Genomic DNA, 18,719 nt, shown 5'->3' with positions numbered 1-18,719 from the left:
GGTGTGTGTGTTATACATGTACTACAATGGGTTGGTGTGTGTGTTATACATGTACTACAATGGGTTGGTGTGTGTGTTATACATGTACAATGGGTTGGTGTGTGTTATACATGTATGGTTGGTGTGTGTGTTATGTGTGTGTGTGTTATACATGTACTACAATGGGTTGGTGTGTGTGTTATACATGTACTACAATGGGTTGGTGTGTGTGTTATACATGTACTACAATGGGTTGATGTGTGTGTTATACATGTACTACAATGGGTTGGTGTGTGTGTTATACATGTACTACAATGGGTTGGTGTGTGTGTTATACATGTACTACAATGGGTTGATGTGTGTGTTATACATGTACTACAATGGGTTGGTGTGTGTTATACATGTACTACAATGGGTTGGTGTGTGTTATACATGTACTACAATGGGTTGGTGTGTGTGTTATACATGTACTACAATGGGATGATGTGTGTGTTGTACATGTACTACAATGGGTTGGTGTGTGTGTTATACATGTACTACAATGGGTCGGTGTCCATTTTAATCCAGAAATCAATAAAGAGGCCAAATGTGTGTGCCTTACCCAAAAGCCTGTTTGAAGATTGTATGTTATTATATATCTATAATTAGACCTTGGAATAGATAAAATACATCAGTGTTCTTAAAACTTTCTCCAGACTAAACACTGAAAGCATGCAAAGCCGTATATGGAACTTCCATTCCCAAACTAGTGTATTTCCATGGCCAATCCGTTGGTACTGAGGCTGTAGGGGTTAGCCAAAAAGAGGAAATTTGTTTCTGATTCAATTGGTCTGAAATCGGTTGTGTAAGTAGATTGTGATAGATGCAATGAAATAATTCTTATAGAGGGGTTAATACATCTTTAGAGAAGGAACAGAATCCACTGAGGTAATTACCACATCTTGCATAAAAAAACTCCTTTCTCCGAGTTCTAATACCACATTTCATCAAATAAATGGGCACCTGCTTGTAACAATTCCTATCCCTTAAAAACAGCAAATTAGAAAGTGGCTGATTTTCGTCAGTAGTAAGCAAATGCAGGCTTATTTATGTAAGAAACTACAGACTTGTTTTTGAGGTCGCCTCGTACTCCAGTTTTTTAAGGATATATCTCACTTGTAACACAACCATCACACAGTTTCTAGCAGCACACACAACACATTGCAAATCCATTCAAATCATTACAAATGCCACAATGTATATTTTGACAAGGAAATAAGACGCAAATAGATTCCATCGATTCACCCTTTTGCTACCAGGGTGAAAATCAATGATCTAAAGTTCATCCTGAAAATTCTTAATTTTTGTTTATTGATTAGGGGAAATGTAACACAGGGCAAAAACGAAGAGCTTTTGTAAGAGAAAAAAAACTCAGTGAATATTCCCTGGTACTGTATTAGAAATACCAAACAGATCTGAATCTTAGAATATAGCAAAGCCTTTTAACTTTTAAAGGAAAGCTATGTCACAATTTTCTTTGTCAATTTGTCTTGTTAAGGTCCTTGGCAGACCTTATTTATTGAACATCTATTTCAAACATGATGATCCCTGAAATGTTATCTCTAAGTAAGCCTTTTCAAGGATCTCTTTCTTCAGTAAATAATATTGACATTTTCTTGGTTAAACTTTAAGTATTGCAATGCCTTGCAATGGTCCCTTTTTGCTAAACCTTAAGATGGTCAGTTTATTGCTAAACTTACAGATGGTCAAGTAATTGCTAGAAATAAAACATTCCATTATTTCTAAACCTTCAGAAGGTCCAGTTTATCGCTATACCTTAAGAATATCCCCTTTATTGCTAAACTTTCAGAAGGCCCCTTTATTGCTATACATTCAGAAAGTCCCTTTATTTCCAAATCTTCAGAAGGTCCAGTTTATTGCTAAACCTTCAGAAGGTCCCCTCTATTGCTATACATTCAGAAAGTCCCTTTATTTCCAAATCTTCAGAAGGTCCAGTTTATTGCTAAACCTTCAGAAGGCCCCCTTTATTGCTAAACCTTCAGAAGGTCCACTTTATTGCTAAACCTTCAGAAGGTCCACTTTATTGCTAAACCTTCAGAAGGTCCACTTTATTGCTAAACCTTCAGAAGGCCCCCTTTATTACTAAACCTTCAGAAGGTCCAGTTTATTGCTAAACCTTCAGAAGGTCCCCTTTATTGCTAAACTTTCAGAAGGCCCCCTTTATTGCTATACATTCAGAAAGTCCCTTTATTTCCAAATCTTCAGAAGGTCCAGTTTATTGCTAAACCTTCAGAAGGTCCCCTCTATTGCTATACATTCAGAAAGTCCCTTTATTTCCAAATCTTCAGAAGGCCCCCTTTATTGCTAAACCTTCAGAAGGCCCCCTTTATTACTAAACCTTCTGAAGGTCCACTTTATTACTAAACCTTCAGAAGGTCCACTTTATTGCTAAACCTTCAGAAGGCCCCCTTTATTGCTAAACCTTCAGAAGGCCCCCTTTATTGCTAAACCTTCAGAAGGTCCACTTTATTGCTAAACCTTCAGAAGGTCCACTTTATTGATAAACCTTCAGAAGGCCCCCTTTATTGCTAAACCTTCAGAAGGCCCCCTTTATTACTAAACCTTCAGAAGGTCCACTTTATTGCTAAACCTTCAGAAGGTCCACTTTATTGCTAAACCTTCAGAAGGCCCTCTTTATTGCTAAACCTTCAGAAGGCCCCCTTTATTGCTAAACCTTCAGAAGGCCCCCTTTATTACTAAACCTTCAGAAGGTCCACTTTATTGCTAAACCTTCAGAAGGTCCACTTTATTGCTAAACATTTCAGAAGGTCCCTTTATTGATAAACCTTCAGAAGGCCCCCTTTATTGCTAAACCTTCAGAAGGTCCCTTTATTGCTAAACATTTCAGAAGGTCCCTTTATTGATAAACCTTCAGAAGGCCCCCTTTATTGCTAAACCTTCAGAAGGTCCCTTTATTGCTAAACCTTCAGAAGGTCCCTTTATTGCTAAATCTTAGGAAGGTTTCTTCTATTTTTTAAAATCTTATTCAGTTCTGTATAATATACTAACCATGCTCTGTACCATTGCAGAAAAAACTTGCTCGTCTTTACTGGTCTTGTTGAATGGTATAGAGGAGGCAGATAGAGTCAGAGCGTAAGCCACACTGATCATCTGTAGAGCATCTGTAAACACAAACCCACAAGCTGAGTTTAACGCTACCTTTACCTTGACCAATGAAATCTATTCAAGGTGTATAACTTGGTGGTATTTTGTAAATTCAATCCATGTAGAGGTTCTTGAAATATATTTTACACTATCTACATGCTTTACATAAACACATCTAGAAACAGTGAAGTGATAACTATAAAACACCATATTACTATATGACAGCATGGTTGATAAATAACTATCAACATAAAATTAATATCAACACAGTGAATACAGCTGATTATCTTTACTGTCTGAAAATTATATATTGTCAGCAAAGCCAAAGGGGAGATAACTAGGGATTGAAATATTCACTACAATCATGACCTTATACTTAGCACTGGGTCAATGATGACTTACCTTCTTTGTTCATATGATCTTTTCCTGCTGCAAACAGATGAAAATAATACTTGAGCTGCACAGCCTCATCAAACATTTTGATGATTTCTTTCCCTGACTTCACAAACTGCTCCTTGGTGATGCGTTCCCTTGAGTGGTTGCCATGGTTTTGTGTCATTTGTAGATACAGCAGCTTCCCAAACTTATCCAAGGGACCATGAAAGGCATTCTAAAACAACATAAAAAAAGTACATATACATCAGGTAACAATGTCTTTAATTAGGAATCATCTGACAATAATTCTGAGGTCTCTAAAATTTTAATTATTTAAATATAACCAAATATTTTCAAAATATTACAAAGTTCTCAAGGATCATATCCTAAATCTTCAATACATATTTTGCGTGAATTCATAAATAAAGTTATCTAACAACCATTGAATTAACTTAATGGAGCATTCACTCTTTAACATGTCTAGCCACATCAAATACCTTAGTGGGGGAGGTGTTCATTTTTGTGTTAAAACTGTGTGGCCAGTAGCTGCTGTATAGATAATATGGAATTACAAAAAATACCAATCACATTCAGTCATTCACAAGTTCATCTTTTGACAACTGTTTGTTTTAAAAGGTTTCTAAATCACAAAAGATTGTGGATAAATCTAAATAATTTTAAAAATGATGGAACATATCAAGAAATATGGCTTTAAAGCAAAATATTCAAATTGTTCAATACTGAAGTCAAGAATAACTTCATTTACATAAGGAAGTGTAAAAACGTTATTAAAAGGTTAATGTAAAAATGTCTTGATGTTACCAAATTATATGCTGAACACGGCCATATCCTGTTCAACATAAATACTGATGATCATATATTTACACTAAATAAAGGTACGCTGGACATTCTTTGAATTCGGGAGTGTTGTAGGACTAAATTATAAAAGGATAAAATGATGTCATGATACATGACTGTACTTCACTCCAGATCGTAATATGGTTTCTTTTAAGTGTCGAAAGTGTTTAAATTTACCAACTGCAATATCTAGTATAAATCTGTACCTCAACATTTTTAAATAGCACAATATTGTATATATAGACACATTATCCTAATGTAATTCTATACAATATTGTGCCATTTAAAAATGTTGAGGTACAGATTTATAGTAAATATTGCAGTTGGTAAATTTAATATATTAATATACTTAATATATGTGTATGTGTATATATATTTATTTTTCATGTGGGAAGAAATTATTATTGTGCCAAAACAATGGAAAATATAGTTACTTAATGAAATAAGTTATTGTCTGATATGAATCACTACATTCATGTTGACACAACCATGAAGTCTGAGCCAACATACATATCATAGATATATATTGAACCATGTCCAACGTCACTTAAACATAAACATTGCAGATTTCTTGAAAACTTAAAACAAAATTTGATTGTCAGTAGAAATATTATTCATTTAGAACAATGGAGTCATTTAGTGCAATCTAACGCACTTTTTCAGTGTTTAAGGTGACCAGTGTGACAGTTTTGTAGGTGACCAGTGTGAGTGTTTTGTAGGTGACCAGTGTGACTGTCTTGTAGGTGACCAGTGTGAGTGTTTTGTAGGTGACCAGTGTCACTCTTTCATAGGTGACCAGTGTAACTGTTTTGTAGGTGACCAGTGTGACTGTTTTGTAGGTGACCAGTGTGACTGTTTTGTAGGTGACCAGTGTGACTGTTTTGTAGGTGACCAGTGTGACTGTTTTGTAGGTGACCAGTGTGACTGTTTTGTAGGTGACCAGTGTGACTGTCTTGTAGTTGACCAGTGTGACTGTCTTGTAGGTGACCAGTGTGACTGTCTTGTAGTTGACCAGTGTGACTGTCTTGTAGGTGACCAGGTTGACTGTTTTGCAGGTGACCAGTGTGACAGTTTTGTAGTTGACCAGTAGGACTGTCTTGTAGTTGACCAGTGTGACTGTCTTGTAGTTGACCAGTGTGACTGTTTTGTAGGTGACCAGTGTGAGTTTTTGTAGGTGACCAGTCTGACTGTAAAGTTGGTGACCAGTGTGTTTTGTAGTTGACCAATGTGACTGTTTTGTAGGTGACTAGTGTGACTGTTTAGTAGGTGACCAATGTGACTGTTTAGTAGGTAACCAGTGTGACTGTTTTGTAGGTGACCAGTGTGACTGTTTAGTAGGTGACCAATGTGACTGTTTTTTAGGTGACCAGTGTGACTGTATAGTAGGTGACCAATGTGACTGTTTAGTAGGTGACCAGTGTGACTGTTTTGTAGGTGACCAGTGTGACTGTTTTGTAGGTGACTAGTGTGACTGTTTGTAGGTGAACAGTGTGACTGTTTCATAGTTGACTAGTGTGACTGTTTCATAGTTGACAAGTGTGAATGTTTTGTAGGTGACCAGTGTGACTGTTTCATAGTTGACCAGTGTGACTGTTTTGTAGGTGAACAGTGTGACTGTTTTGTAGTTGACCAATGTGACTGTTTTTTAGGTGACCAGTATGACTGTAAAGTTGGTGACCAGTGTGATGGTTTTGTAGGTGACTAGTGTGACTGTAAAGTTGGTGACTAGGTTTACAGGTTACAAGGCAAGTGTGATTGTTTCAGAAACAACAAGATTTACCTCAAATGTTGTTCTGCTAAGTTCTCCTGGGTGACTGTGGTCTTCATCTGCAGTCAGTTCCAACTTCTGGAAAACCATATAAAAATATGCTGTAAATTGATCATCTTCATTACCTGGGTACCATAACTTGTAGACTTTCATAGAAAAATACCTGTAGATGAAGGGTGACAATGTTCAGCAATCCACTTTGCGAATGAGTGTCATCAAAACATGATGCAGGTCAAAAACTAAAGGTCATTGTATAACTCCACCAGCACTTTGTCATCAATCAGTGATGTCTCAGAGACTCAAGGTCATTGTATAACTCAACTCTGTCAGAGACTCAATGTCACTGTATAACACTACTCTGTCAGAGACTCAATGTCACTGTATAACACTACTCTGTCAGAGACTCAATGTCACTGTATAACACTACTCTGTCACACTTTATAACTCAACACTGTCAGAGACTCAATGTCATTGTATAACACTACTCTGTCAGAGACTCAATGTCACTGTATAACACTACTCTGTCAGAGACTCAATGTCACTGTATAACACTACTCTGTCAGAGGCTCAAGGTCACTTTATAACTCAACACTGTCAGAGACTCAATGTCATTGTATAACACTACTCTGTCAGAGACTCAATGTCATTGTATAACTCAACTCTGTCAGAGACTCAATGTCATTGTATAACTCAACTCTGTCAGAGACTTAATGTCACTTTATAACTCAACTCTGTCAGAGACTCAGTGTCATTTTATAACTCTGCTTTGTCAGAGACTCAATGTCATTGTATAACTCAACTCTGTCAGAGACTTAATGTCACTTTATAACTCAACTCTGTCAGAGACTCAGTGTCATTTTATAACTCTGCTGTCAGAGACTCAGTGTCATTTTATAACACTGCTGTCAGAGACTTAATGTCACTTTATAACTCAACTCTGTCAGAGACTCAGTGTCATTTTATAACTCTGCTTTGTCAGAAACTCAGTGTCATTTTATAACTCTGCTGTCAGAAACTTAATGTTATTGTATAACTCTGTCAGAGACTCAATGTTCTTGTATAACTCTACCTAGACTTAGTAATGTTTAAAGGAATCCATCTTCACTTTCAATTATGTTGATACTGGTGACATTTGATGCCAAATACTTGCGATCACTTCATGAACATGATTCATCTAAATCCTAATGGCTGCATGAAAGATGGGTAAAATGGACCACATCGCAAGGTTTTATGTACATGTATGTATGTGTATGTACATATGTGGTATATTGTAATATATCCTACATTGTACACATTTGATTACCTAAATAAATATTTGTTTTCTTAAACAAATAAATCTGGTCTGAACTATTATTGAAATAATACAATGTGCTACACAATATTGAGGGACATTAAGGTTTCGTGGTTGTATGATTATTTCACTCCAGTGGTCTTGTCTGCATTACTAATGTCATTTCATGACTAGTGTGTATCACACTTCAAACAAAAGATGATAGGATTTATTCAGGTGATGTTATTTTTAGTAATATTGGCCTAAATAATAACAGTAAACTTGATGAAATTACAGAATCTTTTGAAAGATACAGGGAAAATGCTTGAAACTAAAATGTTAAGAGTTATTTATCGATATCAAAGACAGGATTTGCTCTATGTAAAAAGAGAACGACAAAAAAGTGGAGGAGTCAATTTAAGTTTTGAGAGACTAGGAGTCTTTTGAATAACCTTGAGACAAATTAAACTAAGAAAACTAAAATATATCTAGTAAATAATTACGTAGTGATAATATCATAGATATCAATTTCATCTACAAAACACAAAGACCAATAACCATAAAAAATTGTCTGCAGTCAGAACAAAACTTTGATTATAACAAAGAACCTGAAATACATTCAGCTCAAATCAATTTACCCCGGTACCTAATTTTTCAATTTCAAAGCTTTGAAAGAAGTTGAAAATTCAGATGACTGTGAAAACGTTGACCTCTCTTAGTACTCAAACAACATTGTGTAAATGTGTGCTGAACCCACAGGAAATAACAAGGTGAGAAATGTTTTTCTAACAGCAAGGGTGAAAGATTAATGATGCAGACAACAAACCAGGTCCTCTGGACCAGTAAAAACCTGAATCAGGTTTAGGCCAAACCATTAATCACTCTGGGATAAATTCAATTTTAAAAGAAATCCATAAAAAACATTTAAATGATACAAATATCCGTCCACCGTGATCCTTCACCTCATTCAAACAGGAGTTCAACAGGATTTAGTTTATGTGTGATTTTACATCTGTGATCTTTTTATTGGACTTAACAGAAATAAAGAGTCCGGACTTATTAATGTTTTATACTTTCGTTCATCTCTTCAACTTACCATTGTAAATCTGGTGAGAAGACTGGAGCCTTATTGTTAGTGTTAACTGCTGATGGACAGGACTGGTGTTAGTCTGGCAAGGGACTAGAGCCCCGTCTTATTAATGTAACTACTTATAGACAGGACTGGTGTTAGTCTGGCAGGGGACTAGAGCCCCGTCTTATTAATGTAACTACTTATAAACAGGACTGGTGTTAGTCTGGCAGGGGACTAAAGCCCTGTCTTATTAACGTAACTACTTATAGACAGGACTGGTGTTAGTCTTGTTGGGGACAGGAGCCCTGTCTTATTAATGTAACTGCTGACGGACAGGACTGGTGTTAGTCTGGCAGGGGACTAGAGCCCTGTCTTATTAATGTAACTACTGATGGACAGGACTGGTGTTAGTCTGGCAGGGGGACAAGAGCCATATCTTATTAATGTAACTACTTATAGACAGGACTGGGGAGGGGAGAGGGAGGGTGGGGAACTAGAGCCTTGTCTTACTTATTAATGTTTACTATTAGTGAGCAAGATTGGCGTAAGTATGGTGGATACTCATGGTAAGCAGGACCGTTGTACTAGTAACCTAGTAAGGGGACTTCAGCCTGGTCTTATATTTACGACAAAACATACTTCATCATGTTTAAATACATCTGAAGAAAAGCAGTGTACCATTCCTTGAGCTTTTACAGGTAGAAGATGGTTGACAGAATTTAATAACCTTGATACATTGACACAGTTGTAACTATATCTTATGATCACCTAACTCCAGCTAGTTCATTACCTGATTACGTACAATCTGTTTAAGAAGTGTTACTTCATTCTAATTTATCTGACCAGCACTCATATCTTCTGCAGCATCTTATTCTATTATCTATCCTGTCACAATCTCTGTAACTGTGTACTCATTGGTTACCTAACCTGACCAATCATACACTCTGTAACTGTGCATTCACCTGGTCAACTGACAATAACAATTTTTGTCACAATGTACACAGTGCATTCCATCATTGACCAATCACAATGTCTGTATCCCAATATAATCTATACACCTGACCAATTAAAAACTCTGTTATGATTAGTTTATCCCATTATCTAATTAATCACAAACTCTTATGATTTATCCCATCAACTAACCAATCACAAACTCTTTAATAATTCATCACAACACCAGACCAATCACAAACTATGTTATTGTGTATCCGACATCTCTATGTCTGCTGATTTCTTGTTATCTGCTTTTATTATGATGATTAATCCTGATTTAAAGAAAATCAATAAGATTCAATTTCTGTGGGACTGCAGGAATACCTAGTAACTGTATATTCATTCTCCAACAAACCTGGTAAGCATTACTGATTCAAGTAACAATGACAAAATCTCAAAATAATCGAGACACATCCATTTCATCCAGACAATTTCCCATTCCCTAAATGAAATGACAAAATTTCCTTTTCCAGTTTCCTTCTACAAGAATATGAGTTATGAAATATTAATGAACAATGATTTAGACATACAATATGTACCTATGCACTTCAGGAAAATCTCCAAGTTTCAGGTAATTGAAGGACAAGTATAGACTACAGAGTACCTTGTTTGACCAGCTTCAAGGGTTATGATAGTACTCATAAAAAATGAGGGGAAGAGGTACTTAGTAATGAAGGAACGTGTAAGAGGAAGGGATATCACATCAGAGAGACAATAATTATGTAAAAAGCTGTTTCAAAAGGGGAGCTGGAGGAAGGAAGTCTGTAAAGAATGACAAAGACAAAAGTTTGACACAATGTTTTGTAAGATGTGGATACTATCTAGTCAGAACAAAAGACAGCTGGTGCCTTGAATTAAGGGGTGTAATTAGTCCCTTGGTAGACTATTTGAGAATGGGATGAACTAGTACATGCATTGAGAACTTTCTTAAAAATGCTGAGACATGTGTCTGATAAGGGGATTGATGTGCCTCAAGTATTATTTGAGACATGATTCTCTTAACTATGCAAAGGAAAGTTGTACCGTGATGAAACAGTAGACAGGTGTACATGTCTTATAAAAGATGAAGGTACTTGATTAGAACAAATAAGACAGGTGTCTTGTAAAGGTGAAGGAACATAGTTAGAACAGGAAAGACAGACCTACTTTGAACTACACAGTCTTACAAGAAAGGAGATATCTCGTTACAGAACAGCATAAACGAGAATGATTTTTTTCTCCAAAAACTGGTAAACGTATCTTTAACTGTAAAGAGTAGCACAAATACACATCTTGTAACAGAATATATCAGGAAGTTGTCAGCTTTGTCAAAACAGAAGGGACACTATAATGTATAATAAGCTAAAATATAAATTAATCATGATGGAAATGAACACATTACAAGCAATTCATGTCTTTTTACTGACATGCAGTAAAAAAAACTAGGATAGGTTGGTAGGAAGAAAAGACCTTTGTATTTTTTAGAAAGATACATAAATTCATACAGACATATAAATATACAGAGTGTCTCTTATAAAAGGAGTCATGTATAGTTAAATCAACATTCAAATATTGAGTAAATAGGGAATTATTTTCTTCAGCATCTGTGTTTTTCTATTTCAGGTAAAACTTTACCAGTAATATTTACCTTTCTTTTGCATTGTCACAAATAAAAGCATAATAAATTAATAATTATTAGTAAAATTGAAAGGAAAAAATTATCAAACTCTTACAGCGTTACTTGAGTATAAATATCAACAGTGCATTACAAAGTTGATATTATATCAAAAGAGTCCAGTCTGATAAGTATTTAAGGACTCTACATCAAGTATTCGAAACATATGGTTAATATAAGTGGAAATTGAGAAGTTAACTATTAAATTCCCAAATAATACACATGACAATTAAAAAACTCTGTTTAAATGTCAAAACCATTTATACACATGTGTAAGAAATCCCCGTCATTGTAAATAATGCAGTGTACATGTACATTGTCTTTAACAGTCCTGTGTGGTTATCAGTGTTTTGTTTACAAGCTACAGTATCGTTGCTGTGATATCAATATTATTTATAAAACGACGCATCATAATATCTTACCTGAAACAATTTCATCAAACATGCCGAATTCCTTTTTGAGTGTGAATAGTTTAAGGATTGGGATGAAGTGTCAGATCCACTTTCGTTACCATGATGAGATCGAGTGTGCCCTTGTCCCATTCTGATTAAATCGAAATAATCCAAAATATGAAAGTTTGTCACTGTCAGAAAATTGAGAATGATGTTCTTCTAACAGACCTCATGTCATACAAGCAGAAAATTATACGACACACGACACATGGGACCGTCCGCACAAATGGTCACAGTTCCGCTTTGCTTCTCATTTCACAGGTGACACATGCACTCAGAGGCCCTCAGGTAAATTTAACCGGAAGTAATAAAACTTGTGTATCGTGTTTACTTCCCTTGAATTCTATTCCCACAATTCATTGGTAATACTACTTTCACATATTCATTCGCGAAGGGACAAAACATGTAAACCGACACATGGTAAATATATTTAGATACTTAGTTCAAAATCACTTCGAAATATAACGTGATATATTTCAACAACCATATCATAGACATGCCAGATCGATTCAGCGTTGTGAAATGATGTTAAATATGCACTATTTTTTCTTTGAGATGCATCATTAATAGATGTACTTCGGTCCTACTGAAAAATAAGGAATGCCATCTTTGTTTGCGAGTTAACCGTTTGATATTTCCCTAATACCCCCACCATGCCTCGTTGCGAGCTATCAACACGCATAATACCAGCAACTTGTGCCTGGACACTCCTTCTGGGGGCATCGGGACTTTTCTTTGCATTTATGTAAGTATTCTTCTTATACTGTTAATGTTTACCGAATAACACACCCCCCCTCTCTCATTACTTCACTCCCATGCTCATTTGTTTTGATCGTACAAATTGGTATCTGATGTACGATGTCTGACAATTCAATAATGTATAACCATTCCTAAATTCCATGTAACACAAATTATCTGGATTATGAAGGTGTAGTGGAAAATGTAGCTGTCGATCGGTGCTGGTACCCCATCAACATCAATGTCACGTGTTGATCTGTCACTTGTCATATAAAACAAAATAGTTTCTTGTATGCCAGACTGTATGGAAGAGTGTTATTACTTATGAAATCACTAAAGTTATATTTTTCAATTGTTTTCATGATTTCGTTGTTTTCATTACTTAAACAGCCTTGTCTGAATTTGCTGTTTGTGTACTGAAGTATCCTTAACTTTTTTCCATTACTAATTACAACTGCAATTACTTATCAATGTTAATCTAATGAAATTAGCGGAACTGTCTTGTTATTCCAGTGAAAGATTATTTAAGGAAACTGTACCAACACCAGTCAACGGCCAAGCTCCCATTCTCTCCATTGTACGCATTTCAAAATAGCTCACAGAAAACAAAAAAGAAATACTTATGTTGAAAATTTCTGAAAAAGGAGTACATTTCCTGCAATAGCTGTCTTTCGAGTGAACCATTTTTTCAAGTAAAAGTGATTGGCTTCAACCTTTTTTGTTAGCTCTACCTACTTCTGGTCTATGATAAATACAAGTTAGCTATTTATTTTGTTTGAACAACTGAAAACAATTTTTACATATTTAAAGCATGTCATATGGCCATAGCTCAGATGAACCAACAGTCTTCACTTGAGGAACCTCAGGTGATGGACTATCAAGAGACACTATCAGATGTTCTTTCTTTTTTTCAAATCTAAACATGATATAAAGGATTTGAAATAAAAGAAACTTGCGTTTCAATGTTTGATGGCATCTTTCCCTTTTTATTTCCATGTTCACACCATCTATTCAAAGTAGAATAATACATTGAAATTTTAAATTCCTGTGGAAAGAATAGGTACTTGTCAAGAATACTGTAGGTTTGCATCAAGTATTGTTGTAATTATTACTTTAATTTAACCAAACATCAAACGATTGTTGTTGGTGATAAAAGTACATGTTTTCCAGACATTAAGATTTATTTCATGTCTGTCAGGCATTGATATAACACCAAAATTCCTGCCTTTTATAGGGTGCTGACAGTATATGTATCTTCCAAAAAGAGGAACCATCAGCTTTTTTAGACAAAAACTGAATTTCTCAGGAAACTCCTTTTTGCTATCTTTTCCACTGTAGTCGATGCAAATGACTGTCTCACTCTGGAATTTGCTTTTGAGCTATATCATATCTTCAACAATTGAGTGACCGAATTAGATATTACGGAGGGACTGCTCTGCCAGTGAGTTAGGTTGATGGTTAAATGGACCTTTGCTCAATTCAAACATTTTAAATACCGGTGAAAACCATTTCCAGACATGTAGGATTTCAAGAACAATTCTTATAGGAGAGGACTCTGTTAGGGTAGGTGTTGCTACCTGGCTATTGATGGAGTGAGAGCATTGTTTATATTTTTATTTATTTAATAGTTTTAACATCCACTGTTATGGCCTTTCAGCAGACAAAAACAAAAGATAGGAATATAAGAAGGTCAGCAGACAAAAAAAATAAGTAGGAAGGGAAAATGAGAATCAATGGGAAAGAGATGGCATTTAGCTGTCAGTCACTGATATACAAGGTAGGAGGAATGGCTATTGATGGGTTGGTAGCATAAGAGCTGTCAGTGATGAAAAGGGCTATTGATGGATGATTAGCATTGTACCAGTCAGTCAGAGATAAACTGGATAGTAGTTTGATCTAACTGGCCATTGATTGGTTCTTAATCATAACCGTATAGCTAACTGGATAAGTTCAGTACAAAGTAGAAGGATGGCTATTGATGGGTAGGTAGCATTGTACCTGTCTGTCAGTGATATTCAAAGAAGGAGGTGTGGCTATTGATGGGTGGGTAGCATTGTACATGTCAGTCAGTGATATACAGGGTCGGGTGTGTGGCTATTTATGGGTTGGATTGTACCTTTCAGTCAGTGATATTCAAAGGAGGAGGTATAGCTATTGATGGGTTAGATTGTACCTGTCAGTCGGTGATATACACAGAAGGGGTGTGGCTATTGATTGGGTAGTTTGTACCTGTCAGTCAGTGATATACAGGGTAGGAGGTGTGGCTATTGATTGGTGGGTAGCATTGGGTACCTGTCAGTCAGTGATATACAGGGTAGGAGGTGTGGCTATTGATAGTGAGGTAGCATTGTACCTGTCTGTCATTGATATTCAAAGAAGGAGGTGTGGCATTTGATCGGTGGGTAGCATTGGGTACCTGTCTGTCAGTGATATACAGGGTCAGGGGTGTGGCTATTGATGGGTGGGTAGCATTGTACCTGTCTGTCATTGTTATGCAGGGAAGGCAGGGCTCTCGATCTGCCAGATTTGGGGCCGATATTTTGCCCCATTCCCAATGCAAAATCGTATCTTTTTTCCCCAATTCTAAGGGCCCCGGGCCCCAGTCCCAAAATGGGGTGTGAGAGCCCTGGAAGGTGTGGAATACTGTCTATTGATGGGCTGGTAGCAGTTTTAGCTTGTTGACAGTACTGTGTCGATTGAGAGTGGTAGCAAAAATAATAACATTTATACTAATTGGCATATGCATGGTCACCTGTGAATGTTGGTACCAGCATGTTTGACAGGTTTTCTATCCACTATCAAGGCCTTTCAGCCAATGATTACCGGCATGAAAGTGGAGACACATCATACCTGAAACATCTCCCTTGCCTTCTATAACCATACCCAATATGCAAGGAAGAATTGCTGCATTGCAAATGTTGAAATTGACCTTCATTTCATGCTTCAGTCAATTATCAGCTTAAAATTCCAAATGTGATCAATATTAACTGAATGAAATGAAGACGAAACAGTGCACCTTGAAATATCAAGAATCAACATTATCTTGATTCTGGAGTCATATTGGTAATCTAGTTTGGCTTGATTTTGAAAAAAAATGTGGGGATGTATACATGTCAAGTATCGCTGAGGAACCATTTTGGGTTTAGAGACAACTGTAAGATAACTTGTGAAAATCTTAATAGATCAACTGTTTACAGTAGAGGAAGTATGAAAAACATTATACTTACTCTTAAGCAAACATGAAATGCTAACGCGGGTTTGGAGTTAAGATGTACATTGTTATTCACATAAGTGATTTACTACTGAACATTCTTCCAAAAGTAGAAATTTTCTAGCGATTTTCTGTGAAAAATTAAACTGATATGCTGTGCAATTTTATTTGTTTCAGATGTCCATACCTGTTACATCAATTCTCACTAGCGATTCCGATCTACCAAGGTATTCTGTGTTTATTTGTCATTGCCAACTTTGGGTTAGCCACATTTATGGATCCAGGGATTTACCCTAGTGGTGAGTTATTTTCGTATCTCAGGCTCACACTCAACAGAAGAAGCTCACAGTAGAAATCTGTTGCTTGAGAAATCAATTTTTGGGCTAATATATTGGTTAAGAAACAGAGTTTATCATACAACTGGCATGTTGTGTCATAGCTTATCGCTGATACTTATCTGATCAATATCAAAGACACCTGATGTGCAATAACATTTTTGTGACATCATAATTAAGACTTTATGACGTCACATGATTGTCTCCGTAGTAAAATACAGACTGAATAAGTCAAAATTAGCTTGTCTTCAGGGGAAATTTATTCCAGAGGTTTCGCTTATTTTTGAATGACATTATTAATTTATAGATAGAATCAATGTTATATACTGATCTATTATAAATTTATTGCACTCATTAATAATTGGCTGTATCACTTGTGGTATCTTTATCAGAAAAGTTATTGGACTTGTTAAAATAATCAATATTGCATCTACGTTAAAGTAAGATCCTCTTTTTTTCCAAGTCAAGTCAGACATAGTTGATGTAATGGATTTCAGCTGGTTGTGGAATAACCCAATACCAGTTCAGAGTCTAGATCTGTCCATGAGATTGTATGGTTTTGTAACTGTGAAATAAGAACTATCGTTGCTTTATGTTACTTGCACATTAGTGTGTATTCAAAAAAAATTCAGTCCTCTTGATTTTGATGCATGATTAATGAAGATGGTGTTCTTTGTTTTTGTTTGTTTTTGTTTTTCATGGTGTTGTCCTCATATTCAATTTTAAGTGAAGACTTCTGGTATCTTTGACAAATGAACTATTCCTCTTGGTGTTTACTGAGAAAAACTTTTTCTGCTGTTGTTCACTGATAATTGGTTCTCATTGATAAGTGGAAACTATTTCTCTTGGTTCTCATTGATAAGTAGAAACTATTTCTCTTGGTTCTCATTGATACGTGGAAACTATTTCTCTTGGTTCTCATTGATAAGTGGAAACTATTTCTGTTGGTTCTCATTGATAAGTGGAAACTATTTCTGTTGGTTCTCATTGATAAGTGGAAACTATTTCTGTTGGTTCTCATTGATAAGTGGAAACTATTTCTCTTGGTTCTCATTGATAAGTGGAAACTATTTCTCTTGGTTCTCATTGATAAATGGAAACTATTTCTCTTGGTTCTCATTGATAAATGGAAACTATTTCTCTTGGTTCTCATTGATAAGTGGAAACTATTTCTCTTGGTTCTCATTGATAAATGGAAACTATTTCTGTTGGTTCTCATTGATAAATGGAAACTATTTCTCTTGGTTCTCATTGATAAATGGAAACTATTTCTCTTGGTTCTCATTGATAAGTGGAAACTATTTCTCTTGGTTCTCATTGATAAATGGAAACTATTTCTGTTGGTTCTCATTGATAAATGGAAACTATTTCTGTTGGTTCTCATTGATAAATGGAAACTATTTCTGTTGGTTCTCATTGATAAATGGAAACTATTTCTCTTGGTTCTCATTGATAAATGGAAACTATTTCTGTTGGTTCTCATTGATAAATGGAAACTATTTCTGTTGGTTCTCATTGATCAGTGGAAACTATTTCTCTTGGTTCTCATTGATAAATTAATTACATGTACAGTCTGTGTAGATCTTTTGAAAATTAAGTTAGGATGATGTTGAATTAAAACTAATCAGACTTGCTGCACAAGGGCGGAACAAAGAGAGGATTTACACATGTTACAGCGATGTAAGCCTAAACATTGATGGACATTGGAAGTGCTAATCAGACCTGTCAAGTCCTGTAAGATTCTAGACTGCTGGTATAGATGTACACTTGATCCAATTACCTTTTTCTTAAGAGTGCCAGAGCCGGAGGCTATGTCGGGCAATGTTGGGAGCAGTGATAATTGCTATCGTCACTAAAGACCAATAAAATGGCTCTCATAAGCCTCGTTAGAATCTGTCCTAAGCCTGTCACATTCATCAGTGTATGTTACTTTAACTTAAATGATCATGGCAGCAACCCATCTAAAGTGAGGTTGTGATATGCAGTAGTACCAAGTGAGATGATCATTTATCATACAGCAATACCACTGTCTTTAGTTTTCATAGGACAATCTCTCTTCACTGAAAGGCAGATATGACATGATAGTGGACTAAAACCTGTTAAATAAATAAGATACATAGATAAGTAAGGCAACCTCGAGAGATGCTGTCTTTAGTTATCAAGTTTATGCAGGCATGTTTTTAAATTTACCAAATCTTTAATTAAAGACCTTCATTATACATTTATAACACAACTCTACAATCAAAGCAATATTAAAATGTTTTCACTATCTGTTTTGAATAAAACAGTATTAACATTAGAGCAAAATTGACATAGCTTTCATTATGTGATGTTTTCAAATGGTCACAAATTGCTCATGCCAATATCTCTTCGGCTGGGCTTCTGTATGAATGTCTGAACAAAGTTTTTGACCCTTCAGTTTTTACCAGGGGTGGGCAGATGAATAAAATCATTGAAATTTAGTCAAAGAAAAAAAATAAATCATTCATTGATGGCATTTTGAGAATGGCGGTAAGTGGTTTTGAAATTGTGGCTTTGTATCATGAAACTGTTGTATTTTGTAATTTAACCTAAGCAAGAAGTAGTATTGTTGATTCTTTGTTTACTAACAAAATTCATCAGTATTTTTTTTACAAGCGATTTAGGTTATACAGCTGCAATTATAAGAATTAGAGATATGTCAAAATTGCGGAAGGGACACTTAACGATACTAATTCCATAAACATTAATTTTCTTCCAAAGTCCAATTCTGTACTAATTTTGGAGAACCAACTATAATTGATAATCAACCAATTTTGTTTTGCAATTATCCATTATCCAAGCCAGACTTTTTCCCATCACTAGTTTTC

The 18,719-nt window shown here is 35.6% G+C and overlaps 2 protein-coding genes across 2 annotated transcripts in view; one reads left to right on the top strand and one right to left on the bottom strand.

Moving 5' to 3' along the window:
• LOC132553874 (uncharacterized) overlaps positions 1–11,807 on the bottom strand; it is a 36,229-nt gene extending 24,422 nt beyond the window's left edge. The window contains exons 1-4 of the mRNA XM_060218154.1: positions 11,557–11,807; positions 6,158–6,223; positions 3,547–3,754; positions 3,049–3,161 (exon numbers count right to left, since the gene is read on the bottom strand). Coding sequence (XP_060074137.1) covers positions 3,049–3,161; positions 3,547–3,754; positions 6,158–6,223; positions 11,557–11,676 — 507 coding nt within the window. The 5' untranslated portion in view covers positions 11,677–11,807. The remainder of the gene's footprint in view (positions 1–3,048; positions 3,162–3,546; positions 3,755–6,157; positions 6,224–11,556) is intronic.
• A 424-nt stretch (positions 11,808–12,231) lies between these two features.
• The window catches only part of LOC132553873 (palmitoyltransferase ZDHHC8-like), a 29,835-nt gene continuing 23,347 nt past the window's right edge, over positions 12,232–18,719 (top strand). The window contains exons 1-2 of the mRNA XM_060218153.1: positions 12,232–12,331; positions 15,713–15,834. Coding sequence (XP_060074136.1) covers positions 12,240–12,331; positions 15,713–15,834 — 214 coding nt within the window. The 5' untranslated portion in view covers positions 12,232–12,239. The remainder of the gene's footprint in view (positions 12,332–15,712; positions 15,835–18,719) is intronic.

This window comes from Ylistrum balloti, unplaced genomic scaffold (assembly GCF_031769215.1).
Source record: "Ylistrum balloti isolate Yb309-2 unplaced genomic scaffold, AGI_CSIRO_Ybal_v1 Utg370362, whole genome shotgun sequence".
NCBI classification, from domain to species: domain Eukaryota; kingdom Metazoa; phylum Mollusca; class Bivalvia; order Pectinida; family Pectinidae; genus Ylistrum; species Ylistrum balloti.
Note: the sequence above shows the minus strand (reverse complement) of the source record. Positions and strands in the feature narration are given on the sequence as shown.